This window comes from Dinoponera quadriceps, unplaced genomic scaffold (assembly GCF_001313825.1).
Source record: "Dinoponera quadriceps isolate SergipeBrazil2010 unplaced genomic scaffold, ASM131382v1 scaffold316, whole genome shotgun sequence".
Lineage (NCBI taxonomy): Eukaryota > Metazoa > Arthropoda > Insecta > Hymenoptera > Formicidae > Dinoponera > Dinoponera quadriceps.
Window position 1 is genome coordinate 1,176,350 of NW_014554530.1, and position 26,877 is coordinate 1,203,226.

At 38.4% G+C, this 26,877-nt stretch overlaps 3 protein-coding genes across 7 annotated transcripts; 1 reads left to right on the forward strand and 2 right to left on the reverse strand.

The window, feature by feature from the left end:
• Positions 1–10: 10 nt before the first annotated feature.
• LOC106751889 (protein MON2 homolog) lies at positions 11–18,300 on the reverse strand. 3 transcript variants are annotated; one of them, XR_001375103.1, is made up of 26 exons: positions 17,789–18,300; positions 17,372–17,503; positions 17,092–17,274; positions 16,772–17,008; positions 16,575–16,700; positions 16,258–16,455; positions 15,923–16,169; positions 15,450–15,603; positions 15,129–15,374; positions 13,953–14,239; positions 12,697–13,067; positions 12,045–12,257; positions 11,794–11,969; positions 11,303–11,465; positions 11,049–11,196; positions 10,671–10,924; positions 10,425–10,559; positions 9,718–9,968; positions 9,452–9,614; positions 8,711–8,854; positions 8,308–8,624; positions 8,030–8,214; positions 7,322–7,565; positions 7,096–7,178; positions 6,770–7,003; positions 11–4,065 (listed from the first exon to the last, which is right to left on the reverse strand). XR_001375103.1 is itself a non-coding variant. In XM_014633136.1 (25 exons), the coding sequence occupies exons 1-25, from the start codon at positions 17,900–17,902 to the stop codon at positions 6,834–6,836; spliced, it is 4,935 nt and encodes a 1,644-aa protein (XP_014488622.1). In that variant the 5' UTR covers positions 17,903–18,300; the 3' UTR covers positions 5,871–6,833. The 3 variants fall into 3 exon arrangements, 2 of the variants coding, with proteins under 2 accessions (XP_014488622.1, XP_014488621.1); XM_014633136.1 differs by lacking the exon at positions 11–4,065 and having other exon boundaries at positions 5,871–7,003; positions 7,096–7,172; XM_014633135.1 differs by lacking the exon at positions 11–4,065 and having other exon boundaries at positions 5,871–7,003.
• A 417-nt stretch (positions 18,301–18,717) lies between these two features.
• LOC106751894 (39S ribosomal protein L13, mitochondrial) lies at positions 18,718–20,178 on the forward strand. The gene is made up of 4 exons (XM_014633145.1): positions 18,718–18,857; positions 19,030–19,153; positions 19,639–19,793; positions 19,889–20,178. The coding sequence occupies exons 1-4, from the start codon at positions 18,834–18,836 to the stop codon at positions 20,120–20,122; spliced, it is 537 nt and encodes a 178-aa protein (XP_014488631.1). The 5' UTR covers positions 18,718–18,833; the 3' UTR covers positions 20,123–20,178.
• Positions 20,179–20,276: 98 nt separating this feature from the next.
• LOC106751890 lies at positions 20,277–25,272 on the reverse strand. 3 transcript variants are annotated; one of them, XM_014633139.1, is made up of 4 exons: positions 24,777–25,272; positions 23,254–24,193; positions 21,142–22,332; positions 20,277–20,918 (listed from the first exon to the last, which is right to left on the reverse strand). In XM_014633139.1, the coding sequence occupies exons 1-3, from the start codon at positions 24,915–24,917 to the stop codon at positions 21,149–21,151; spliced, it is 2,265 nt and encodes a 754-aa protein (XP_014488625.1). In that variant the 5' UTR covers positions 24,918–25,272; the 3' UTR covers positions 20,277–20,918; positions 21,142–21,148. The 3 variants fall into 3 exon arrangements, with proteins under 3 accessions (XP_014488625.1, XP_014488626.1, XP_014488624.1); XM_014633140.1 differs by having other exon boundaries at positions 20,277–22,332; positions 23,254–23,430; positions 24,010–24,193; positions 24,777–25,270; XM_014633138.1 differs by having other exon boundaries at positions 20,277–22,332.
• Positions 25,273–26,877: the final 1,605 nt, after the last annotated feature.

Sequence of the window (26,877 nt, forward strand, 5' to 3'; positions counted from 1 at the left end):
GCCGTACTTCTCGTTCGAATGAATTTAACTTCACGGATAAGTGAAACGTACATCGGATTTCATTTCGATCGAAAAAAATGTCCTCCCATTTTCTTCCCGTTGAAAGAGCTGCTGCAGCCTCTTGTGGAAATAATCAATTAGATTTCAACGGTGTGTCGTAGCCACCGGAGAATCGCCAGGTAAAACGTTCCGCGAATAATCTCGAAGCTCAGAGGCGATTCAGCGCGCATTCGTACGCTGACTAGGTACGTCGTAAAACTTTATATTTGTATATTTGAAAAATTACCACATACACACACACACACACACACACATATCACGAGCTTCCACGTTAGCAGAACGTTAGTATCCGCCTGGAAGTTTCTCGGCCGTTTGATATTACCGGCGGCAAACTGCGCATAATAATTAAAATTACATGCATTCTCCAGATGGATCCAAACGTAATTTAATACACTTTTTTTATCTTATTATTGTTATTCATTATTGGCAATTCTCGACGCTTTCAATATCGCTTCTGCGTCGCTCCCGTCAGTATTATCGAGTCCGAAATTTAAACTCGAGGAATACCGAGTAATTAATCCACGTGTAAAATGAGATCGCGAAGCTCGTGGATTTAATAAACGCGGTTTGATCACGCGAAATGTCATTTCGATCGATTCGACGCGCGATTTAAACACACATCGCGAGATATATTCGCGGGGATAAGTCGCGTGCGAATTGCTCTCCCCTCTCTCCCCAGCTGCTTTCCCCTGGCCAAACAGAATGTCGCGCGTCTCGGCGCTTCCTCCACGACCTTTCCGAACAATACACTTGGACAATAAACTAGTAAGACTTATATATCTAAAGGAAATTTTGACATTGTACATTAACTTAATTTAAGAGACTCTAGTATATTCTTCGATGATCCATCAAAGTGTACTGTATTGGTGCAGCAGATATACATTGGAACTGTACGAAAGACAATAATTATTCTTAAGAAAGAGTCTGTGCGTACAATACTTCTGTGTTCTTAATATGAATACACGGCACACTATATTGTGATAAAAAAAAGGGGAAAAAAAAGAGAGAAAAAAAGAAGAAAAAAAAAAGGAGGCGAAAGAAGATCATTTCTGACGTCTTACAAATTGAGATTACACTGACGAATGCTTCTTCGCGAGAATCACTAAACGCTAGTTGTACATGCGAGCGATGTTACGTCTTGATCCTTAAATGTTTTAAATGTTTCAATCGCAGTGCGCGTAAGTACGAAAATCGATATGAATGTGTAACACTTGTTACTGTCTTATAAACGCGATATCGACAACGCGAATTCGTCGCAACACGTCCTCGAATATTTTATCTGTGAAACCTATCGCAAAATATGTTTGTTGAATTTGCAATTTCGCCTCTCCCGAGTAACACAGTACGTAATACTGCAGTGGCGAACGCCACGGTCAAACACTTAAGGATTAAAGAGCGCACCTTAAACGACAATAAATGTAAAAGTTTCTTGTAATCCTATTTAAAGAGAAAAAAAAAATTGGGATCGCGTAGGATGACTATTCGTGTGGCTTACTCCGTGACACTTATGCTGAAGAAATTAATCATTCTCCACGCTTTTGTAGCTCGTACAAAAGATATAAATACGTGAGAAAAAAACCTGAATATATAATTATTATACATATAATAATTTGGTATTAAACGACGGTCCCTCCCCCCGACTGGAAAAACTTTATACTTGTATATTTGAAAAATTACCACACACACACACACACACATACACACGCGCGCGCGCGCGCGCGCGCCCACACACACACACACACAGAGGCAAAAACGTAGACATATCTTACAAATTGGCCCCTGGAGATCCGCCTTCTATTCAGGTTTTCGATGAATTTTGACAAATAATAGTCGACAAAGTAGTATTTAATCCATGTCATTAAAATGTTACGTACGTATTTATATTAAATTGTTAGCAACATTTATGGCTACATTCTCTGCAATAGCCGTGTGAAAAATATTCAAATATTCTAATTTAGATCAGTATTCATAGTTATAGAATTATTTATAATCATTAATTGAGAACATAATTAAATATTCGTATTCACAAATTGTTACTCAGCTGTTTGGATTAATACTTCTTGCAGGCAATACAAATAGATTGACAAAATGCGGTATTCGTAGTTGAATTTTTTATTTAAGACTGTCTCAAGTTTATCTTCCGATATTTCGTAGCTAATGAAATGAACCCTGTAAAATCTGAAGATTAACTTAAGTCGGTCTTAAATGTAAGATTCGATTATGAATATCGGCGAAACGATCAGAGATTTACGAAGCTATGATTATTCATCGAATAAAAAACTACGAATACTAGATTTAATGTTTCTTTCATTTAATTTACAACTCATATCACGTTCTTGTGACGAGAAATTCATGCTGTTGTTAAATTACTTTTGGAAGAAAAACACGTAGAACAATACGTTGATGTAAAAAAATAAGAGAATTTTAACGGATAAAATCCGACTGATCATTTGAATAATATAAAGTGAGAATTTTTTCCCAGCAATTATGTATTCATATAACACAAATGTTCAAAAGACGTCCTAGAGAACCTAGAGATATCCGAAGATCTCCGAGACGTCTCTAGAATGTCTCTTGAACATTTGTGTGCTATATGGATAAATTTGTTACAATTACCGAAATTTCTAATATCGAAAGTTACTTGAGACATGTACGCGCAATTAGAGATAATATTTTCGCTAAGAAAATCCATTTCTCGAGGATTCTGTTCTTCTCGACCCTGTGAAATAAAACTCTATTTACTGAGAGATATATGTGTATATATATATTTCTCGCGACATAACTCGCGCACTATTCTGCGTTAGCCAAATTCGGATTACGTTGAGATTTTATCGAAGTGGAAAAAGAACAAAAAAAGGAGGAGAAACAATCAAACCGATTCGTCTATCTCGCTTGACCGAAACACGAGTCAAGCCGCCTCGATTCGCGCTCGAATTCTGTAGGGAATTACGAATTATTGATTTGATAGATGCGCAAGCTCGATTTCCCTCCTCGGGATCGGCATCCACGGTTCGCTGTGGCCTTGCGCAACTCTTCGAGAAGGGCTGTTACTTACAGTTGCTCGATTGTTAGATTAAACGTTATTTTAAAGTACCGTCGTTTAGGCTGAGGTTCTTAGTTGAGACCCAGTGCCTGATACTGCAAAACTAGAGACTGGTCGGATAATCTCGAGACTAAGGCTCGAGCGAGCTGCAAACTGTACCTTCGAGCTGAATGATTACTTTCAAATAATACCAAGTACATCTGCCCAGTAAACGCTGTCGGTCGACAACAATGTAACATCAATGTTGCACTTTCCCATTCAACAATGTAACTCTTACATAACACACGCGTTGCATTTACATGATTGAGCGGGAAATTATAACATTGATATTACATTATTGTTAGTTGGTGTTTACCGGGTACTTTGTATATTTTCTCTTTTTACGCACGGCGCAAGCATCGACTGACCACTCAAGATATCGAACCTCGATCACCCTCCGCGTCTCTTCATCTCTTGCGAAAATTGCTGTGACGCTATAATATAGCTGAAACCAGTCGCTATAATGCAGCTGAAACCAATCGCGTTTTCAAAAAAAAACAAAAAAAAAAACGGAAATATGACATCGCCGGAGCGACGTAGATAAATGGATTATCATGCAATTGATCAAGGAAAACAATGTTTAAGAGATAAAAAGTATGCAGCCGCTCGGGTTCCTTCTCTCACTTGAAACCTCATCAGTGTGTATGTGTGCTTATCTATATTTTATTATTAGATAGTAAAAATTGCCAAATACATAATGACAATAAATTAATCATAGGTGATATTTTAAGTGAAATGAGAGGTAACAATTAAGTACACGTTGCATTCTCTCTGTAATTAAAATGAAAGACTTGCATATTGTTTAAGATATATAAGTGTCACTCCTGTGCGTATATAGCTGGCATGCACACCGGATCCTCGTGCATTTATCCGACGGATTAACGAGACAATATTACCTTGTCGCCGGTACTTGATCCAGAAACCTTAAATATTATTATGTCTATTAATAATTATAGAAGACTTCACAAGCTAAAACGACAGACAATAATTAATGGTAAAATATATTTAATATTAATGACCTAGAATTAAGAGAAGCGGAAGAAGAGAAAAGGGGAGAGAGAAAGAGAGAGAAAAAGAGGAGGAAAAAAGAACAAAGAAACCGAACGTATTTACGATAAATGTACACTCTTGCTTATTCCGGCACTTCTACATATCTATCGCGAGCGTATGTTGCTAATTTTAACTTTTAAGGTTTTCTTTTGTACGCCGTGTCTTCTACATTAAGACAACGTTTTATTTGTGACAACGATAAGGATATTTTGCGACAAAAAATGAAGAACGTAGAGCGCGACATATCGATCATTATGATTATGCTTTTTACGCATTTTTATATAAACGATATATAAATCTTTAGTAGAGCCGTTATATACCTGCGCACATCTCGACAAGTGAATTATCACGACTGTGTCGTTTACACGAAAGACTCAATTGAGAGATCGCATCGAGTGTAATAGCGCTCATATACAAAATGTGTACTAATTCTAGAAATGTGTACTGTACTCTATATCGACGACAATGCTTACACGTGAACAAATCGTAGCCGTTAAACTGGCGAAAGAGAGATTTACTTTGTAAATTAAACACGGTAGTTATCTAATTAATGTATAAATTTGCATTTAGCTTGAAGAAAAAAACACTTCGTAGTCTGTTCCCTTGATTGATGATTTTATGAACTCTACAACTTCAAATGTACCGAGGCGATTGGGTGAATTCGTTGAATGCTTGTTGCCGCATAAAGATTAGCTAATTAAAGAAAAATATGTGGTATAAGTTCATTATTCGGGTTAACCGTTATATATATCGAAATGTATAGTTGTAAAAACATTGCGTTCGAAGAATTTGAAAAACTGCATTATGCGTAGACAATGCTAATTTAAATATATAGGACGCCTCTCTCGCAAGCATCGCGCATGTTTTTTGCAGACTGTCCGTCGACAACAATGCGATCGATTTCAACAAAAATCTTAGAAACGCTATGTCCTATGTGCGTATTAATTTTTAACGTCGAATACGCTATAATAGTTGAACTCGAATTAATATTTCGTTGCAATAATAAAGCCTTCATTCAGAGAATCAAGAAAGACATTCTGTTATTCATCGTCTAGATTCGTAAATTCATTTTCTCAAATCATCATCACACATTATAATTTCTAGTTTCTTTTCAAATTCTACGAATATCACGATATTAGAACAATAGTCTTCCCTTAATCTAGTTCCTGTAATATCTGCAACATTGGAAGAAAGTGCGCGATGCTGACAAACCCTGTATATGTATACTATATATTATAGTGAACGTTCCATACGTACGTGTACACTATTGGATTATATTTTATTTTTAAATATATGTCTCTCATCTCAAAAAAAAAGAAATAATGTTGTATTTCCCTCCGCCTGGTAAATTTCAAGTTCATATATAATGCGAACGAGAAAATTTGACGATTTTATTTTTTTTATGTATATCATATATGAATCATCAAATTTACACAAAAATTCCGCGTATTCGTGTAAAAACACTTTCAACTTTCTCACATTACCTAGAAAAATATTTACCACATTTCAAAAATATATGATTTTTCATATAAATATCTCAATTATACCGCAGCCTGTTGATGTGGAATTGGAATTATTTTTCTAAAGAAACAGGAACTTTTAGGTAACAATCATCGGACGGGAACATTGTGATCGGAGGACGACGTGGAATCTGAAACGGAAAACGTAAAAGAGAAAATAACAGTCGCTCCGGAGTTTTATTTAATCTGCATAGATTTATTTACATTCTGGTGGTACGACGCCGCGCAATTTGTAAGAATAGTAGATAATGATAAAGTTTCATATATATTATTTATAAAATCGCTTGGTACCTGCACTCTCTATTATGTATATAATATGTATATATCTCGTGTGTAGTATTTACAACATCAATTTTTAGAAAAGCTGGCTTGTACATTCCCTGCAGATGTATATATATTTATATATGTATATACAGCATTTCTCCTTCATATATATATATATACTCAAAAGGATAGTAACAAACTACAGGTTGCACTATTAAAACACAGTGATTCCTACACTCTCTGGAAATACGCAAGGTGATAAGTCTCTTTCGCAACTTCACGTCATCAGAGAAACGGAAAACAATTCCTTTACTTGCCCTCGTACACCTGTCTCTCACTTGATCTGTGTGAAACGACACCCTAAGAAAAAGTTCTCCGCTACTGCATATTTTATTTCGCGGAAAATTTCGCGAAAGAGAATTCTCTGCTACTTTCTCAGTATGACCATGAATCAAAAGAGGAGAGGAGAATCGCGCAAATTCATATAAAATTCCCCACTAAGAGCATCGATCTGGAAACTCTACCTTGTATTTTGATTATTGTACTGCAACGTCGTAAAAACAGTGTGTCGACAAGTGTGAGTGGAATAAATCGCAATGATCTAAATTAGCTGTCGTCGATCGGAACCGGGATTGCCGGGAATTGCGGCCCAAAGCGAAGGATCTAAGGGCGATATATTTATTTATTTCTACTTTGAGCGTAACTAGACGGCAAACCCATGATGTTCTCTACGTGAAATCGAGGCTCGCACACTTTGCCGCGCGTCAGTATGTTACACAAGCAAGCTACTCACCCTGTACCTCTGCTTATTTAGCGCAACCGTTCGTGCTACCGGTTAAAAGAAAAGAATGTATTGGTCAAACGCCGTTGGAGGTCGGCGTGTTGTGAACCGGCGCCCGCAATAAGTCGTGATATTGCAGCAGGGCTTCCCGTAACGATCTGGACACTTGTCCGGAAGTCGTCGCTATTGTGCACTCCACCAAGCACGGATACAACCCGATCAATTGCTCCCACACTGATCTTTCGACTGAAACGAAATCGTTTATCACACACACATACACACGTCATGCATCATCACGCGGTGTCACTCAAGCTTGCTGAAAAGTAAAAAATGTTTACCTTTGTTAGGTGGCGCTTTCTTGAGGGACACTACGAGAGTGGCGACAGCTTTCAGAACAAACGATATCTCCGACAACCTGTACCTAGAAAAGGGTTCTATAATAAGTACTTAAAATGGCTGGCATATTTTGGTATGATGCGAAACGTTTTATCGAGGATAAAAGTCACGTATCCGTTGGAATTGAGTGAGAAGAGCATTCTCGAACGGCTACCACGGTACTATTACCTAGGTAACGGGCATTTGCCGCTTCGCCTCTCGCTCTCGATATAACGCCGAAGAACTTCTTGGAATCTGTGGAGAAGCGCCGTAACCGCCAAGCGCCCGGCGATTCCACCCTCGTCGTTCTCCGGATTCTTCTTCGGGCTGTTCTCCGTGTCGTTGTTCAATCCATCCAACAGGGAAAACTGCAAGAGAGTCTCGAAGCAGGTTTTCGCGAATTCTTCGCGCAACTTCGTTTCCGCGCCATTTTCTGCAGGAGACGAGAAGGGATTTCGTATATTTATCACGCTATTAAAAAAAAAATATATATATATATATATATATGTATCAGTGCTGCCACACAGAACATAAAAATAAAATAGTGACTTCTTCTTGGCAGAAAAAGTGATAAAGTGACTTTTTTTTTGTCAAATTCTGAGAGTAACTCAAACACTATTTAAGGAAACAAGTAACACTTACTTTTACATTCTCAGATTTATCTTTGGATAACTTAACATATAGAGAATTCTTTTCATAATAAGATTTAAAAGTTCATAACAAAGAAAGACGAATGGCATAAACAATACAAATACCCAATGAATTTTTTAATGACTTGTCAAGAAAAATGACAAAAGAAGTGATTGGATAGCAGCGCTGATATAAAAGTATTTAAAATATTTATACGAGTGTATTAAAATGGTTATATTTAAAAATAAATGTGAGCATTACACCTACCGATATTCGCCGTGGTGGCTGAATGTATGGAGCCCTTGTTCAAGAGCATAACGACTCTCAGTATGAACTGATGAGGTATATGTTGAGAATGCGGCAATACTTCGTCCCTCAATAACTCCATGACCTGACAATCGACTGCCTCGTCGGCCTGGATCTCCTCAACCCCGCGCTCCACGCTCAGCACGCTGAAATTGACCAGGCGAGATCCATTCGCATGCTAATATTCGAAGAATAACAGCGCAACGAGGAAGTAGCTGGAAGTAGGTGCGCGAGTTTACCTCTTGGGGAACAAGAAATCGTCCAACGTGCTTGCGAGCTCGAGCCACATGCTCTGGAACTGCTCGGGATACTTCCTGGCGAGCGGCAGCCCGGTGTGCAGCACAGCCAGCAGGCTGGTCACGGCCAGTTTCCATGTGGTCGCGGACGGACACGCGTATTTCATGGATAACGGCACGTGCAGCGCTTCCACGATGTGCTTGAGAACCTGGCCGTCGATCACGGCCATCTCGTGCGCGGTCTTCTGATACAAGCTCACGACCATCGATAGCGCTTTCTCACCGAACGGTACGTAGTTCATCGTGACCCAATCGGTAGCCTGAGGAGAACGACACGTACTCGCATTACCGTATATGGTCATCATATACCAACCGCAAGTTCAAGTTGTGAAATCCAAGTACGCACAGACACGCCTCTAATTTGGGAGATGTGTTTCGTTGGTATTTTACCGTAGATGGGCGCCTCGCACGCCAGTTTCGAAAAGCTCAGTAACTGAAGGAATATCAGCACGATCATCGTCCGCAAGTTGTCGGGGCCGTTTAACGCTTCCTGTGAAAAGATCGTAATAAGACAGCCTCTCGAGAGGTACGAAGAAGCATATAAAGAAAAAAAAATATCACTACTGCTAAGAAAAGCGATTACTCAGTTTACTTTCTCTTCTTTTAAGGCTAAGATCGTCTTGCACGCTTTCGTGCTGAAAGCGACATTCTATCTTTGTTTCTCATTATACGCTGAAGGAAGATAGAACAATGTTTTTCAGCACGAAAGCGTGCAAGACGAACTTAATTAGCCTAAGTAATTGTTATCTTCAACAAAAAATACTTTCTTGATAATAATTTTACAGTATACTCATCACAAATTTTAGAAAAATCCATTATCACGTAAAGAGAAATTTATTCTCTTTTCAAGATTACAAACTTTATCAGAGAAAAATTAAATTTGGTTAATTTGAATAAACAAGACCAAAGTTTATTTTAATCTAATATTCTTGATTGAAGTACCAAACTTATTAGGATTCAGAATATATTTTGAATAAATTTGATGCTTGTATTTTCGGATGCATAAACTTATGAAATACTTGAAGCAAGTTAACATTTACGTGAACGCAGTATGTATTTTTCCGTGTATAGAGAGAAATCTACGTACCTTTTGCAGAAGCTCCATGGAGTGCAGCACTCCATCTTGCAAGTGAGTGAGAACTACATCCGGCACCGACGGCACGATGTAAGGCGTCGACTCACCGTGTACCGGAACGGCCACCGCGTTCTTCAGCACGATACATAATTTTTGCAGATCGGGCCCGATGAATCTGTAAATGCACGTACGTATATTTCCGCAGGTTCGGTTCGCCAGAGTATTTCCTCAGGCAACATTTTATCGTTTCAGGAACGATAAATAGCACAATCGCATACTTGTTTCTGATGTGCTGGAAAACAGCCGGAAATATGTGCACCAGCGCGGTGAGAAACGCTTGCGACGGCACGTAAGGCTCGGTGTCACTCTCCTGTGGCGGGGTAGTACTTTCCATTCCGATGTTGAGCCACACACGCCACGCCACGATCCACAGACCTTCCGAGTCGTTCGACTGAATTACCTCGGTATTGTCGCTTCCCTTCTGAAGATAGAGAATCTCTTGGAACGACTTCAACGCCGCCAACGATACCTAAAAGATTGGAGGATCGTGTTTCAGAGTAGATTAAAATTGGGGTAGGTTAATTTTTATTCTTAACTAAGGTAAGTTAAAAATTAATGGCCTATAAAGTTAAATAAGTTAACTGAGTTAAATATCATACAAGAGCAAAAAAGTAGAGCTCAGAGAGACGAGGAAAATTCTGCTGACATTATTTTTACTTTTCTTTTTTTTCTCTCTATTGTAAGCAACTCGCGATGATTTTAATATTAATGAATTATTTTGGCTTGTATAAAAAAAAAAGTTAATGCATTTTAAATAACTCTAGTCTGAGTTAACCCTTTTAACTCAGACTAGAGTTATTTAAAATGCATTAACTTTTTAAAAATTAACCGAGTTAAGAGTTATCCACTTTTAAACGGTTAATTAATTATCCAACCCCTGCGAATACATTCGGAACACATCATTACGGCGCGTTGCGACACGTACCTCATTATTTTTGCTGAGCGCGGAATTTTCTATGAATTCGAGCAGCAGCGACCATGCTCTAGGAAAATCTCCCAACATTTGCAACAGCTGACGTTTCGTATTGAACACTCTGGCTACGCCGCTCAACGTTAAAACCTGTAAGAGGATGGATCTCGTTATCGAACCGCTCGATTTGCGCTATCATTGAAAAATTTGCGCCACGCTACTACGCTCCGTGTGGAAAACGTAGTATGATTGTATTTTCACCTGTGTCTCCGCCCACTGCTTTTGTGCTGTATTCCTGCTATGGTGAATAAGTATGTTCCCACTAGTGTCGACCTTCTCGTTGCTGGCCGAGTTAGACAGACTTCTTACTTTGTCCAACAGCGGAAATAATACTTGCCAGAGCACCGCTTGCCACGTGGGTTGATGTAACAAGCTGCCGTGTGCGGATATGGTAGAAAATAGCGTCTGACTCGCTGATTTGCGCACAGCAGGTCGCGAATCGACGCACAGATCCCCTTTGAAGAAACAAAGTGAAACATAACGTCACTCGTATGCAATAATGATTTCGTTGAAACGTGCTGTACTGTTCGTTCTGTCTGTAGATAAGATACGCGACACGCATCAGAAACCATAAATTACCTAATCTCGCGTACAGACACATCCACAGTTTGTCGAATGGCGGCATGTTCGTCGTGCCGGGAAAATCGGGAAACACCGACGATGAATCTCCGCGCAGGCAAACGCACAATTTCTCTTGATTTTGATAAAAGTAGTCGCTTATGTTCCACTAAAGAAATAAACCATTCGCCAGATTGTATCGTTGTGCTCGTAACATTATCGGTGATATTCGCGTTTAAACGTCCGATTAGAAATTGATTCGTTTCTCCTCTTACCATTAGACCGACAGCTGTAAGTGAAATATTCAATTCTTGCGTCTGTGATCCGAACTTAGCGGCTGTATCGACGCACAGCGGAAGACATCGCCAAGGCATCACCGGTAAAAAGTCCGTTACAACCAATTGCAGACATTGGAAAGCAATGCGAACTAAAGCTTCCCTGGAAAAATCGGAGAATACATTTTGTAACAATAGACCTTTCCTTCAAAATAAGATCTTCACCGGTAAATTTACCGGTATTCCCGTGTAAATTTTAATTCAATTAAAAAATAAAAGAACAAAGGCGAATAAAAGCCAATCGCTGTTGTTAGCACGTGATAAATTCTTATTTTTACGCTATAAATGTATAGAAAGAACAAGAGGGAAGAAATAAACAGCCTATAATTAAACGGTTCCATAATTAAAAATCGAATCGCACCAGGCACGCAACAGGAGGTCAGCTGAAGATACATAATAATTCGACCAGTCAAAATAATTTAAAAACTCACCCATGATGATCAGAAACTGCTCCTATAATACCGAGAACCAACGGCCAACCATGGTACAGTGTTTCCCCTGCGCCATGGAGCACTTGCAAGACACATTCCAGTTGCCGTTGTCTAACGTCTCCGTGACGCACGGACGATAACTCCGAAAGTGGCCCTAACAGTAACGTTTGCAACTTCTACGCACAAAAGTGTCAGGTAAACATCTCATGTGTCTTCTTTTTCGTTATGTACTTTACTAATTTGTGCCGCACCTGATTATCGCGGAGTGGTTGCGGATACTTGTGCTGAAGAGCCATCTTAACGAGATACGTGATCGCTTCCACTCCCCATTCTCTCATGCGGATATGTGGATGTTGACAGACTTCCAACAAATGATTCGTCAACGGCCGCCAGAGCACTTCAACGCGCGGTAAATTCACCAAACCCGTTTCCAGCAGCTTCGCAACGGCAAACAGTGAAGGTTCCTGAAAAGAACAAGAGGGAAAGATATATATATATATCTCAACTTACACGCCAAGAAGAGACTGAGCTTACAATTTTTACCTTATTACCACATTCATTCTTTCATACTTTATAACTATTTGATTAGCCAAAATCTAGTATTTAATGCTAGTATTCACAGTCGGGCCTTATATTTATGGCCACCTTAATTTTATCTTTAGATACGGCTCATTTCATCTGCTACAGTTTGAAGATGAATTTAAGGAAGCCTCAAATATAAGGTCCGACTATGATCTGAGATTTTTCTCAATTTTCTTCCCTTAAGATAGAATGGGGAATAAGAGCGATGAGATATGAGGAGAAGATAAAACATGATCTACAATGGACAGTAGGAGTATGTTTATCTCCCCATTCTATCCTTAATTAAGAATGCGTGTATAAAGAACGCAGTATTTGACTTACGCGATTCGAATACGCCAACTCCATAGCCTCGTGGCTCAGTTTGCAGAGAGCGTCTATCAGGTGATGCAGAGCCACGTCGTCCAGATGCTGGCTGCTCTCAAACAATCTACTGAGCATGGCGCTGAGCACCGGTAGATCCGCCATAACGGCGTTCGTCAACACGGCATTCGGGTCGGCCGCGGTCCTCCCCGCCTTCAGCGAGCCTCCAGTAGAGGGCTTGAGACCGAGGATCCAGACGAGATGTTGAAGAGTGGTAAGTACCAAATGCCACGCACTGCCGAGTATGCTGCCGTGGCAATGGGCCAACGATAACAACGCGCGCATGCATTGCAGATTTTTCGCGGTCAACATCACGGGGCCTTGATGGGCGCCTAAATGCATATAATGTGATACAAAATCAAAATAAAATTCGTCAAATTGTAAAATTGAAGGACGAGAACGGTACGTGTATAATCAGAGTTGGGAAAGTTAATTTTTATTTTTAACTACAAGTTAAAAGTTACTCAACCAGAAAAACTTAATTGGAAGTTAAGTTATAATTAAATTAACTTGTTAAAGTTCGAAGTTAATCATGCAAGGCCGTATATGTGTACATATACATAAAAAAAGCCTATTAGTATTTTTTATTTTTCTTGGCATTTTTAATTTTTCTTGTTCAATATTGTGAGCAGTCCGTAATGATTTTAATATTAATAAATTATTTTTAATTATATTAAATTATATATATATATATATACATATAAATTAAATTATATAAAAGGTTAATAAGTTACAGTTAACGTATTTTAACCCTTTGCGGACGAGAGGCGACTCTCGATCGTCACGGCGTTTCGCACGGCAGGACGAGTGGCGAGAGGCGGCAGTTGGTGTTTATGTTAGATTTTGTTACCTCCAACCGATAGGAACGCACTATTGGTTCTTGGAAAGGTTCCTTAGCTGTTTATGTTCTTTCTACGAAGTGTGAAATGACACATCAAGATCGACCTCCAATTCTGACGAAATTCGGCTAAACGGAAAGCCATGTAAAGACACTCGACACATCTGCGAAAATCGCCTCGTCCTGCTACCTCACCCGGCCGAAAAAGTCGTCGTCGAAATGGGTTAAAATAAACTATTTTAAGTTAAAAGTTAACTCATTTAAAGTTAACCAAGTCAAGTTATCAACTAATTTAACTAAGCTTTCTCAAACGATTAACTAATTATTAGCCAGCTCTGCATACAATTCATCACGCGGATGCAACGAAGCAATGCCTTACCGATCGGTAGAGACGCCGTCGGAAGCGGCGTGCCAACGGCGACCACTTGCTGCCTGTAATCGGGCTCGCCCATGGTCAGGTTATACTGAGAAGAGTCTTGCTGTCTCGCGCTCGGTATACCTTGAGGTGCGTTGTAGAGCACTGTCAGTGCGTAATGAGGCGGCAACGAGGCTTTGCATATTGCGGTGATGAAAGCGTCTCGCGGCGCTTGCAATTCCAATTGGCCGCAGAGAGACGCGAACGTTTGAATCGCCTTCAGAACGTTCTCCGTCGCGGACTCGTCCGTGCTGTATCGATTCGTACGATCAGTACGACACTTACGAATTTTCTTCGAGTACGATATTTCAGGCTTTCGAGGTGTAAAAAAAATGCTTAAGGAGGTTGTAAGGCTCGTATTTTCAATATCTCTCAAGAGGGCCACTTATAAATTTTTCAGTATTTATAAAGCAAAATTATATTCCTAATATACATTTATTTCACTACTCAGATAGTAAATGATAATTTGGAACAAACATATATATATATAAAATATTACGAAAACAAAAATATTTTTTTTTATTAACGCTATATTTTTTTTATATATCAACTAATTTAATAGAGATGCACGAATAATAGAAAATGGTATATAAATATTTAAATATATGCAAATATATAAATGTTTCGATTACTATAAATCATGAACTTTGCACCGTTGTATTTTAAAAATTGTCAATAATTCCGAAATTTATGTATAATATCTGCATATTAGTCTTTAATATCATAGTGATTTGTCGAAAAAATCTTGTTTTTAATTTAGAAAATATTAAGAAAATAGAAATTCGAAATACATATCAGGGAAAACATGTGTAAAATCAACTTTATCTTTGCAAATATCTCAGCTCTCAAAGGGGTTCTTCAATCTTTCACTAATTGCACGAACGGGTTAAAGATAATATTTCAATGTATATGCAATGCGAAAGTTTCAGTTTCAAATTCTTATCAAACTCGTTCCGCCTCACAACCTCCTTCATTCAAAGTACATGAATTGTGAATTTGAAGTGTTTAAGAAATACGTCCTTTATAAATATATTTTCTACTTGGGAAGCGAATCGATAAGAAAGACATGGCACTATATCGGAAACCAAATTAAGCATCTCTTCGGATACAATGTGTATAAAATTTACACGAGACCATTACCTGGCGTCTATTAACGGACTAAGAGCTGCCAATAATCCGCACCAGCTTGAATTGATTAGTTGTATGTGGAGCTTCAGTTCAGCTTCGCTCGGCTGATAGGTCTGACCCTCGCTGCTATCCTCCTTCGACGTTCCATTTATGGCCAGCGCGATCGATCTTATGATGTCTAATAGGCACGCGTAAGCTATACTGATTCCATAACCGATCGGTATTTGCGGCGGCTCGACCTTGTCCAGCATCTCCAAGCTGAAACAACCGCGTGTATTTATCATCGACTCTTTAAAATTCATCGCTAGGAAAGTACAGTAATATGAGGCTCACTAAGTCGGTTTGGCTTGTCCGCTTGTAAACGTCGCTACTACTGGTAACCAAATACCACGGGAATAAAAACCAGGCTGGGGCGACACGCCCGGTCCGATCGGCATTGCTGTGAATAATGGCGAACCTGTGCCTTGAGGTACGGTTGTGCTCGCAGCTGTTTTAAGAAAATAAATAAAAGTAAAATGAATTTTTAATGTTATAATTAAAGTAAAATGTTATACAGCGTCCAATAGGAAAATTGCGATCGGTACTTTCAAGGGAAATCAGGGGAACATTTAGGAAGTTGCGCGTTATTAATTTTGTAACAGTGGAACTATATATGTTGAATATGTATATACAAGTATGTATATATAGCATATACAACTATATACATGTATATACACATATATACGTGTATAAATATACAAATTGTGTATAGATATGTGTGTGTGTGTGTGTGTGTGGGTATATATATATATATATATGTTGTGTACCTGTCTGACTCATCATCTGTGGATTCACGAAGAGGCTATGTACATAAGCGCCTAAACTATTGACGATATCTTGAAAAATGTTTGTAGCGTGAGGTTTCAAATCGTAGCATTCGCAAAAGTTCGTCAGGAGGTCCGCCTGTACCGTCATTTTGTGCAAAACCTCCAACGCTAAAGCTCTCTGCCAAGTAGGTTTGTCAGGATCCAAGAATTTCACAATCAAGGATAAGAATATTTCGCACTCGGTCACCTGAAACATCGGAGCGTTATTTATCGGAGATTAAAAAGCTGACATCGAATCTTCGTCTCTCTACAAGGCAAGCGTGCAAGACACTTACCAACAATGAATGATATTTCTGTATCAAAATCGACACAACTCGCAAGAGCCTCATACTGATAGGGAAGTAAGGTTTATCCAGGGGCGTGGCCTGTTGCAAAGACGCCGGCACTGAATTGCGATACTTGATGTTAGGCGAAAAGAGTTTTATCACGAGCGCGCACACTCTCTCCTTCAGTAAGAAACTAAATTCCGGATGCTAAAAATAATACAATTATAACAAAACAACTTTCGCATGGAATGAAACATGTATCTTTCCCTGCATTTCTGTAAACACAAATCTCTTAAATTTCCACTCTCTTTAGGGATGAAAATTACCTTGAAAAAGACCGATGAAAAGTTTGTTAAGACAGACTCTAGCAACTCTAATCCGAAGGTCCTAGTCATCTCGGTAATGCCGATCAGCCAGTATGGTTGGTCAGCATTCACCAACTGAACTAGATCCTAAAATGTAACGAGGTTACTTTCTGTAGGAAACTTTAAAACTACCCAGCCGGAGAGATCGATAAACTCACCTGAAACATTAAGTATGCATCTGCAGCGCAAGGGCCGAGACCTTTAGGCGCTTGATTCGTTGGGATTTTCAGTTCCTCCAGATTAACTTCGTCGGAGTCTTGCTGGTCGGGACTTTGCTCGTCCTCGGCAACTACTCTCTCAAACACCAAGGAAACTAGTTGCCTTACAGTAGCACCAGCTGTGTTTATCGTTGTGCAGTCTTTCGTAAAGTGCAACCGGAAACACAGCACCAAGTTCTGCAAGGAGAGGTGTAACATAACGTCGATCATTCTGAATATTTTCCAAAAGGAAACGTCGATGTATGTAAACAGATTCTCACTCTCGCAAGGGTGTCTCCATGTACCACAGTGTTACTTGTCAGCAGTAAAGTTACAGTCTGCAAAACTTTAACTTCCTCAGTACCTGATTCCATTAACAGCCACAAGGTATCCGTAATATATCGTGCGCCTTTCTGATCTACCGCCTGTTGTGTTATTAGCCTTTGCATCATGCCTAGACAAAACTGACAAGCGAGAAGCGCTCAGAAAGATTTTTATCTCGTAAGAATTGTTATCTAACCCACAGATAACAGACAGATATGAAACGTAGGTCTTTAGTACCTTGATAATTTTTATATCCTTACTCTCGCAACCTTGAACCAAAGGGTACAGTATCTGATTGATGACATAATATATCGGTGTTCCTGGATTACTCGACGCTGCTCTCAACTTTGCGACACCTTCCTCGCATGACTGTAATAAGCAAATTGAGTTTATTTAAACCTTAATATATGTATATATATATATATATATGTGTGTGTGTGTGTATATATTTGTCTATATATATATATATATATATATATATATGTCGACAAACTTCTAAATGTTTAACGCATATATATTTCTTGAGCAATGGATACATCTGTTTTCACAAAGATGAGATCTAAATAGTATAGAAAGGACGAAAAAATCAAAGCTATCCATTTTGAAGTTTAACGAAGTACGATGATCGTCAACGACGACGTCCGCGCTACGCACCTCCTTGATCTGCGGATACTTCTTCTTCGTCTCCGAGGCGAGTACCTTGAGGTCCGACTGCAGAACCTCCAAGAACTTGGAGGCATTCTCCGGGTTACTGCCGGGGCTCGCCATCGTGGACGACGTTGAAGACTGTTGCTCGGTGTTCCTCAGATCGTTACGACCTCGGCCGTCCGGCACATGATAGCTCGCCGTGCTGAGACGTGCTAAGCGCCGTCACGTAGAGCGCCCAGGTTGTTGTGCGCCTCGCGATGCCAATCGTCGTCGTCGGCAACGACAGCGGACAGGTGACGATCCATCGGGGTCGCCCTCTCGGAATCGCTATGCTCGCGGATCACATCGGGGGCGGGTCAGCGCGCGGCTGCCCGGCCTGATGAGACACGACGACGCGTTGATGTATCGCGCGCGTCGTCCGTTATTATTTACGAGAGAACGACGTAATGATCGCGATGATAAACGACCGTAAGTGTCGTCCCGTAACTACAGACACTGGCCCTGCTTGTGATGATCATACGATTGACAGACACGTAGCGATTGGTAGACACGTATGCAGCCGTTGTGCGACGCTGCCGTTGCGACGGCCCAACAAGCCGCATTCGCACAACTATCGAGCGAATTTCAAAGAATCGGTCCCTCCTCGGAAGGAATAAATGCGTGTGAGTGTGAGAGAGAGAGAGAGTACATGCAAAATAATGTGTTCGCCGGGAATTATTACTAAATTCTATATTACGTACTGAAAAATAGATCTAATCCGTTGTTGAGTGGTTTCACGGGCTCGATTTTCGTTGAATACAACTGCAACTCGTAGCGGAGACGGAACTAAAATAATCTCGGAACTAAAATAACGGGTTCGACCGTAACGGGTCATTGTAGCCGAGACTCAGCAGGGATATTCGTGGTTCGATCGGACGAGTGCCGCTTTGAGATAACCTCATCGGGAGGTAAATAATTATAGCCTGTTGGAAGCCGCAGTAACGTGAGGCTTAACTTGACTTTTAATTCTATTGTTTCCTGTAGTGTTAAATAAAAGTTGTTAGAAATTACCATGTCGCTTGTTCGACGGGGACAGGTTTGTTTTTTTTTTCCACAATATTAAGTTTAATCTCCTAATTTCTGGAAAATTCCTTGCGATACATTTGTCTCGAGTGTTATGTTGCATTCTGTGTTTGTCTTAGCGAATTTTCTAGAACATAATTTAAATTATACATATATTTAATAATATATACGTAATTTATTCTCAGCATTGGGGAACGTTTGCCAGAATTTGGCACATTTACGATGCGATGTGGCAAGATCCATATAAAAGTGCCGATTTAATAAGGATGTATCTTATGGGATTACATAAACCAATATATCACCCACTAAGTGAGTATTACTTCGTTTGTATCACTTTTGTTATGAGATGTTTATAAATCATAAAAATTACCTATCAATTCTTAATGCTTTTAAACAACAAAATTGTATATTTATCTATTTTACATTCTTTGATGAATATATCTTCTATATAAGCGAGAAAGCTATACAAACAATAAAACTAAATTTAGTTTAAGTAATTTTAAATATAAAAAGAACTGGATATATAAAAAAAACTTTCCTTTCTGCAATCATCATTGATTAAGAATAAAATAAAATAACGACTTAAAAATTTCTCTATATCTGAAATGCTATTTGATCTTCTAATGTTAAAAAGTCTTGTACAATCTAATAATATTATCTTATAAAATATGTGTGCAGATATATAAAAAATTATTAAAAAAAAAAACAAATTTTTCTTGTGTAAACAAGAATGACTAAGAGAAAACAAATAAACTTGTGTCAATTTCTAATGTTACTCATTAATTTCACTCTAGACGAGTGTGGTGATCATGTAGTGGTAATAAACAGCAAGGAAATTGCTTTACGTGGAGATGAATGGCGTAAACGTGTATATTTCCACCATAACACATACCACAGAGGTGATACTTGGACTCTTGCATGGGAGTTACATAAAAAAGATCCAACTCTGGTAATTATGAGTATTATAATTGTAAAAGACGAAATTATTCATCTAGCATATAATTCTATTTATCGTTTAATCAATTGTATATAAAATTTCAACAGATCGTGGAGAAGGCTGTATACAGAGCATTGCCAAAAAATCTGCTACGGCGGGGTTACATGCAAAGATTACATATATTTCCGAACGATCAAGTGCCCAAAGATATGTTGAAGAATGTGTCTAATCAAATTAAACAACAAAGATACGTCCCTGTCCGATTGGATCATATTCCGAAGGAAGAGAGGGACAGTTTCCCGCAAATTATGTCGTATCCCGAACAATATATCCTCAAATAATAGATTTGCATGTAAATATCACATAATGTCACATAATAAACATGATCGGAAAGTAATATGCATTTAATGTTCGATCCTACCTCAAAGGCGATTTTATCAAAGAGACACTTTAATTCATATTCCGAATTCACTTTTATTGATAAAAGTGCTTTAAATACTTCTCAGTATAATTTAAAAACAATCTTTCTTTTTTTTCCATTTTTCCGGAAAGAACCCGAAAAAATCCGTTCAATAGATTGGGAAAAAACCGGGTTTTTTAAAACTTCTAAAATTACGCACCCTAAATCGATTTTTTTCCTTCCGTTTTATCAACAAATTTAGGTAGTCTCTAAGTTACTTTGAGAGACACTTTTATCAGTAAAAGTGAGCTGAAAAGTTGAGAATATGAACCAAAGTTCTCTGTACTTATTTTATTTTCAAGTTGTATTACTAAAATAGGATCGTACATTTTTATACAATTATAAAAAATATATACACACACATACACACATATATATATATATATATATATATATGAGCACGAGCGTGGCATGGTAGACAGCGCACCGATTTACTATGCTACAGAGGTTCTGGGTTCGATTTCCGACAGAGCTAGAAAATTTGTCATACCCATCATTCATAGCTCGTAGCTCCTCTTCCGGTGGTCTGGCAAACGCCAAAGAATATTCATGCCAAGAAACCTCTCTCCAATTTGCCGTTCGGAACCGGCGTTTAAATTGTAGGTCCCGCATGCATGTGTATAATCCGCGTGCGCACCACATGCATACGTGAGAGAGAGGTAAGTCTCTACATGGGGCTGTAGCGTCAATGGATAATTATTATATATATATATATTAAAAACAATGTACGATATTTGCAAGTGACTCGCGAGAGCTTCCACTCTTGATCAATTTAAAAACACAATATTCTAGTAATACTATATATACAACAATATAAATACCTTTGGGGTATTATTAACATAACATTACTAAAATTATTAAATAACATAATTTGGAATCTAATATTTATAAATACTTTACGTGAATATTAAATGTCCCCCCATCTCACTTGAACATCATCACTGTTATCGTCGCAGTTACTCGCAGTTTTCGCTTTGGCAGTGCGCTTGTTCTTGTGTGGCTTCTCGTGCGACTCTTCCGGATATTGCTGCTCCTTCGACGATTCCACGATGTTGACTCGCAGCTGCGACAAATTTTTCCCGTACAATTCCGATCCCTCCACGTCGAGAGCATACTCGTTGTACAGAAGAGGAACATCGCAAAACTGACAGCACGGTTCCTGGCTCACTTGCTCCAAACACGAATGGAACATCTGTCCGCATATCCGACAGACACGGTACTCCAACGACGTGATTTGCAGTAACGTTATTGCACACCTGGGTAACTTGTGACCCGACGGGCACGACGTGACGTCCCTCGAGAGTTCGTTTATCGTCTCGCAACATAAATTGCACTTCTCCATCATGGTGATGCAAGACGCGGTTGCTTTCAGCGTTTCTCGGGCGCACCGACGCGCCTTCTCATCTCTCTCGTCTTCCTCGTCATCGTTGTCCTCGTTCGTGAGATATATGTTCAGATACTTTCTCAGCAAGCCTATAGCAATCTTCTGATCGTTCGATAATATGCTCTTCCTCTTCCTCGAGCCCTTCTTCGTCAAGTTATCAAGATACGCACAAGCGAAGTGGACATAGATTAACGGCAACTCTCGCGATATCTTGCTCTGTCTTATGTGATCTATATTCGGGATCGGCTTCTTGACTTTACACACATTCATCATCACCGTCATCCACATTGATACTCGCAAGTTATGCAGCGATTCCGGCTTCTCTGTCGTCGTCGTCGTACACAACACCGTACTCGGATCCTCCGCTTTAGCGGCTTTAACACGAAGCATCTCCATGCAGTCCCAAATATTTGTGAGACTTGTGCTATTGTTAACAATGGGCAGCGGGTCGACGCTTTTCAAAGCGAACACGTGTATCGTACTTGGCTCCTTTACCACCAAATGATCGAAGCTCATACTCGGACTAGTTATATTGACAAACATTACTTTATTTGGTGAGTGAGCAAGTCCTAAGTACTGAACACGCGTCTGTGGCAGGTGAGTTGTGATATTGGTGAGCACTAGCTCGTCCGACTGTATATCTACGACGAAGACGTGAGCGTCCTGAGTACTGATTAAGAATTTTTGAGCAGTAATGGAGTTTATACCTGAAAAATGCGTATCCTATATGTTTTACAGACATAGCAGGTAACATTTGTATGATACTAAAACTAAATGTTATTATAAGCAATAAGGGCCAGATACTAATTTCGCTGCGTAACAGCATTTATATACCGACAAAACAAAAATGATAGAATCAACAAAGTTCTGCTTAACATTAAAACCGCCGAGCATAGGTGCCAATTTTGCTTCTGTTTTTATTTTCGGTTACTGGAGTTATTTTGATATTATTTGCACTATTTCAGGTTATATTTGAATTTGAAATGATAAAAAATCAGGGAAAACTACTTACCGATAGAAAAATTTATAAATAACAATTTTAAAGGTCTACGGAATTAAAACCGGCATCATCGGCGGTTTTAATGTAGAACGAAGAAAATTGTATCGAACGTAACGTTTAGTCCAGTGAATAAATTATACAGTTGCTGTAACGAATTTTCAATTGATTCATTGATGATTGCGATTTGGTCACCAGCTATATTAACGCAATGTATTGTTGCGCGTAATTTGTTCAGTGGACACAATATTTCTTTCAATGAGGGTGACCGCTGATTTTTTTTAAGATTTAATTGCTTTTTTCTCACTGTTGTAATATTTATAATAATAATATTAATTGACCTTATTGACAAAATAAATTTAAATAAGGTAAGAACTTGTGCATAGGTGATTTAGTGCAATAAAAACTAAATAATTATAACTTCTTAACTTCGTGAAGATATAAAATCATTATGAAATTAAGAAACTATAATTATTTTGTTTTTATTGCTTACTAAATTACCTGTGCATAGGTTCTTATTGGCTTTCTCTCTCTCCTCTTCCTTCTTATTCTATTTAAAGATTTATAATATGTATACTTTATATATAGTTGCTAATAATATATATATAACTATATTAGCAAAAATACACACCTGTAATATTAAACTCTTTTGTCCGTAGATATTTTATACTCTTCAATGACCCTGTCCAATTTATGCACAATAGCAAAAGAAAAATACCTTTGGCAGCAAGGATCTTTATGTGCGATTTATCTTTGTGAACGATGTGGAAATGATTGATTCCAATACGGTCGCTTTCGGTACATTTTTCTATTGAATCGATTTGTAGCTTGTCAATATCACACGACAATTTTATACTATATATTCTACCGTCAATATATCCGACAATGAGCAGATGTTCATTCGCACTAATGCTGACCCAGCATAACAAGTTGATTCTCAAAGTGATTTTCAACTCTATTCTGATAGCTAATACAGGTTTCAAGCTTGCGGTGAAATTTGAAATTCTGGGAATCTTCCAAATCGATATATCACCGTTGCGATAAGCTACAGCAAAGTATGCAAAGTAAGTTTTTCCCATTTCGAAAAGTTCACTCCATGTTATAGAACAGGCCTGTAACTTTCTCATGCTGTGAATGGTTGTAGCGTACTGGTTCATGGTGTCGAATGAATTCATACAATTACGAAGACTAGACTTGATTTCTTCTTGTACAATATTCAGCCGAAGAATTGAGATATCACAAATGGAATACCACTCATTGGAAACTTTGTGCAACAATTCGACCGCCCCTGACGTAGTCAATATTGCTAATATACACTGATTCGGAGAAATCAAATTTTTTGGTGACCATGCAATCTTGATTATCCTAAAGGCAATATCACTCACACCATTTAACTTTGGTGTAATTGCTTCTTCCATAAGAAGAGAGTATATCTCTTGGCGTTCCAATTTCCATACCAGGGATTCCATCTCAGTTGCAAACGCATACGCTGGCAGAGTGTCAGAAGGATTCACGAAGGACCGAGTAAATTTGACGGTCGGATTGGGAGACATGGGAGAAGGTTGTAGTTCCTGCAAAGATAAAATTTACATCACTTTATGCCATCGAACTTTCGAAATCTGTAGCATTAACACATGTGGCATTATTTGAAATAAAATATTCAGTAACATATCAGACATCAGTAGAGTTCAAAAATTATATAAATAGTTGAAGCTATTTTATATTGGACTCCTTTCTTCGACACACATGCAACATCAGAGTTACACATTCTGTACTGGATTAATTTTATATGACTTGCTGTCCATGCCACATGAAGCCACCAGTGGCCCATGCTGCCTTACTATAAACCAAATTGTAACAAATATCTAATGTGTCTCATAATAATTATCAAAGTATATTATTATTGTTTGAGAATTTTAAAAGGTTTGTTTATTTTAGCCGAATTAGATTGCACCTTTTGATTTTGGAGTGAAATAAGTGTACAATCTAACGTTGAATGCAAAAAGGAACAAAGTTCCAGTACAGCATTAATTCAGCTAAAACCAACAGGAATAATGTTTTCATTGTTGAAATTCAGCGTGGGCCATCGGTAGCTTACATGGCACAAAACGTATTAAGTGTCGTAGTAATATAATATAAACAAACACGACTTACTAATACGTGAACACCTCCTTCTGTAATTAATGAAATCTGATTGTCGGGCGACCATTGTACTGCGAATGGAGCTGTTACTAATGGACATATATTGATACTGCAAAGTTCCTCCGTTTCCCATATATGACACTTTTTATCCATTTTATATAAAAAAGCTGCTAAGGCGTTACGTCCACTCTTATGTTTATACCACTGCAGACCACGAGGTACGAACTCGCATGTTTACGCTTCCTCCCCTGATAGAAGTAAAAATACCGTGGCGCCATTTGTCATGGGTCTCAGATGTCGCCAACTGTGGCTGCGTTCCAAAATCCTTCTCAAAAGATAAAATAATAAGGTAATTATTTAGTTTAGCTACACCAGCACAAATATGGGTGAAATTACACTTATTCAACGTGTTTTTGCACGAAACGAGAGAATCTGGCAGAAAGAAGTGTTACTCTGCCCGGCGAAGTGAGTTATTAATCGTCAAAGTTGACGACTTGACAGGTTAAGAAACCTGTCATACCGATGAAATGTTGCGGTATGAGCATACCATGGATGTAGGAATACATGGATGGAGCTTAAGCTGAGTTTCTCTTACCTACTATTGATAATTTGTTATTGTGCTACCCACTTTTACCTACTATTGATTGATTGTTTGTTATTATGTTATCCACTCTTGTCTACTATTGATCAGTTGTAATTGTGTCATCCACACTTGCCGACAAAAACTGAGGCGTCGAAATTCTAACATTGAACGGCAGTGTCGCTCCCTCGTATTGATATTTCTGGAGCTTCGTAATTTGTTATGGACGTTGTCCGAAATTGGAACTGCCTCGCGAAAATCGCGAACAGTACGAAACTGTCTACAAACTAGACACGTGTAATATGTCAGTATATTAACAATCGACGTATTTCTTTTGTCGTATGATGTAGTAAAATTTATATGCAAGAGGTTTGCAATAGAATACGTTAGTCGATTGCTGAAACAACATTCCCAGCCTATTATTTTAGCATACCTTCTGAACCACACCACACACAAAATACGCTAAAAATCTATATTTACTGTCAATATTATAAAGTTCCTTCCGATTTAGCGATAAATATTATTCAGTCTGAAAATAGAGTATAAACTCCACTCTAATATGCAGTCTTCGTTAGAAAAGATTTTATTATCTGTATCTGAGGTACATACAAGATTTCTGCCTATATATCAAGTTCTATAATGTCGCGCTATATTATGTACAGACGTGGTTTTCGTAATGTAACATTAAAATCTAACGACAATTAATATAGGTCTCAATTTTATGACTAAATTGTTGTCCTTCACGTTGAAAATTGTCATCAAAGGGATATGTCGTCTCGATGAGTTCCTCACCTTCCGGATTACAAACGAAATGACAAGCGAATTTGCGCTATTCTAGCACGAACGTCTGCTAAAATATTCGGCACTTATTTAACAAAAAAGAAAAAAAAATAAGAGCGAGAGAAAATTATTAGGAAAGAGTGACGAAATTACGGCTATCCGAAGTACGATAGATTCATGTCAATCCCTTCGTTGCGCTAGTAAATTTCTTCCGATATAGTGTCGCAATACTGAATTATATCGAGTACAAAGAGTAGGAAAAGTAGTCGACTACACTAACAGCACCTTACGCGCACTTACATAAGACGTTTCGATGATAACGATATTATAAAGCGTTTGAGATACTAAAGTAGAGAAACGAGAGAAACTATTGCTCGATAATAAATATTACTTGCCAGAGACATCCTAAAATAGGCACTATTTCTCTAGTTACAATAATGATATATGTCTTCTTCCGGAATATATTAATAAATGTATTCCGCGTGATCTAAGGAAGCCGCTTCCTTTTTTACGACATAAGTAGGGTAAACTATAACATTATTGGCCACTTGAGCGATATCTATTATCTTTTCCGTCGTGGAATCGGAAACAACCTGATACACATGGAAACAAATTTTTTTTCCATTTGTATACAATTACATAATTATATATAACTACATATGATCTTACATATATATATATATATATATATATAATTATATTTAAGGCGTCATATATGTAGAATATGTCTACATATAATTATATATATATATA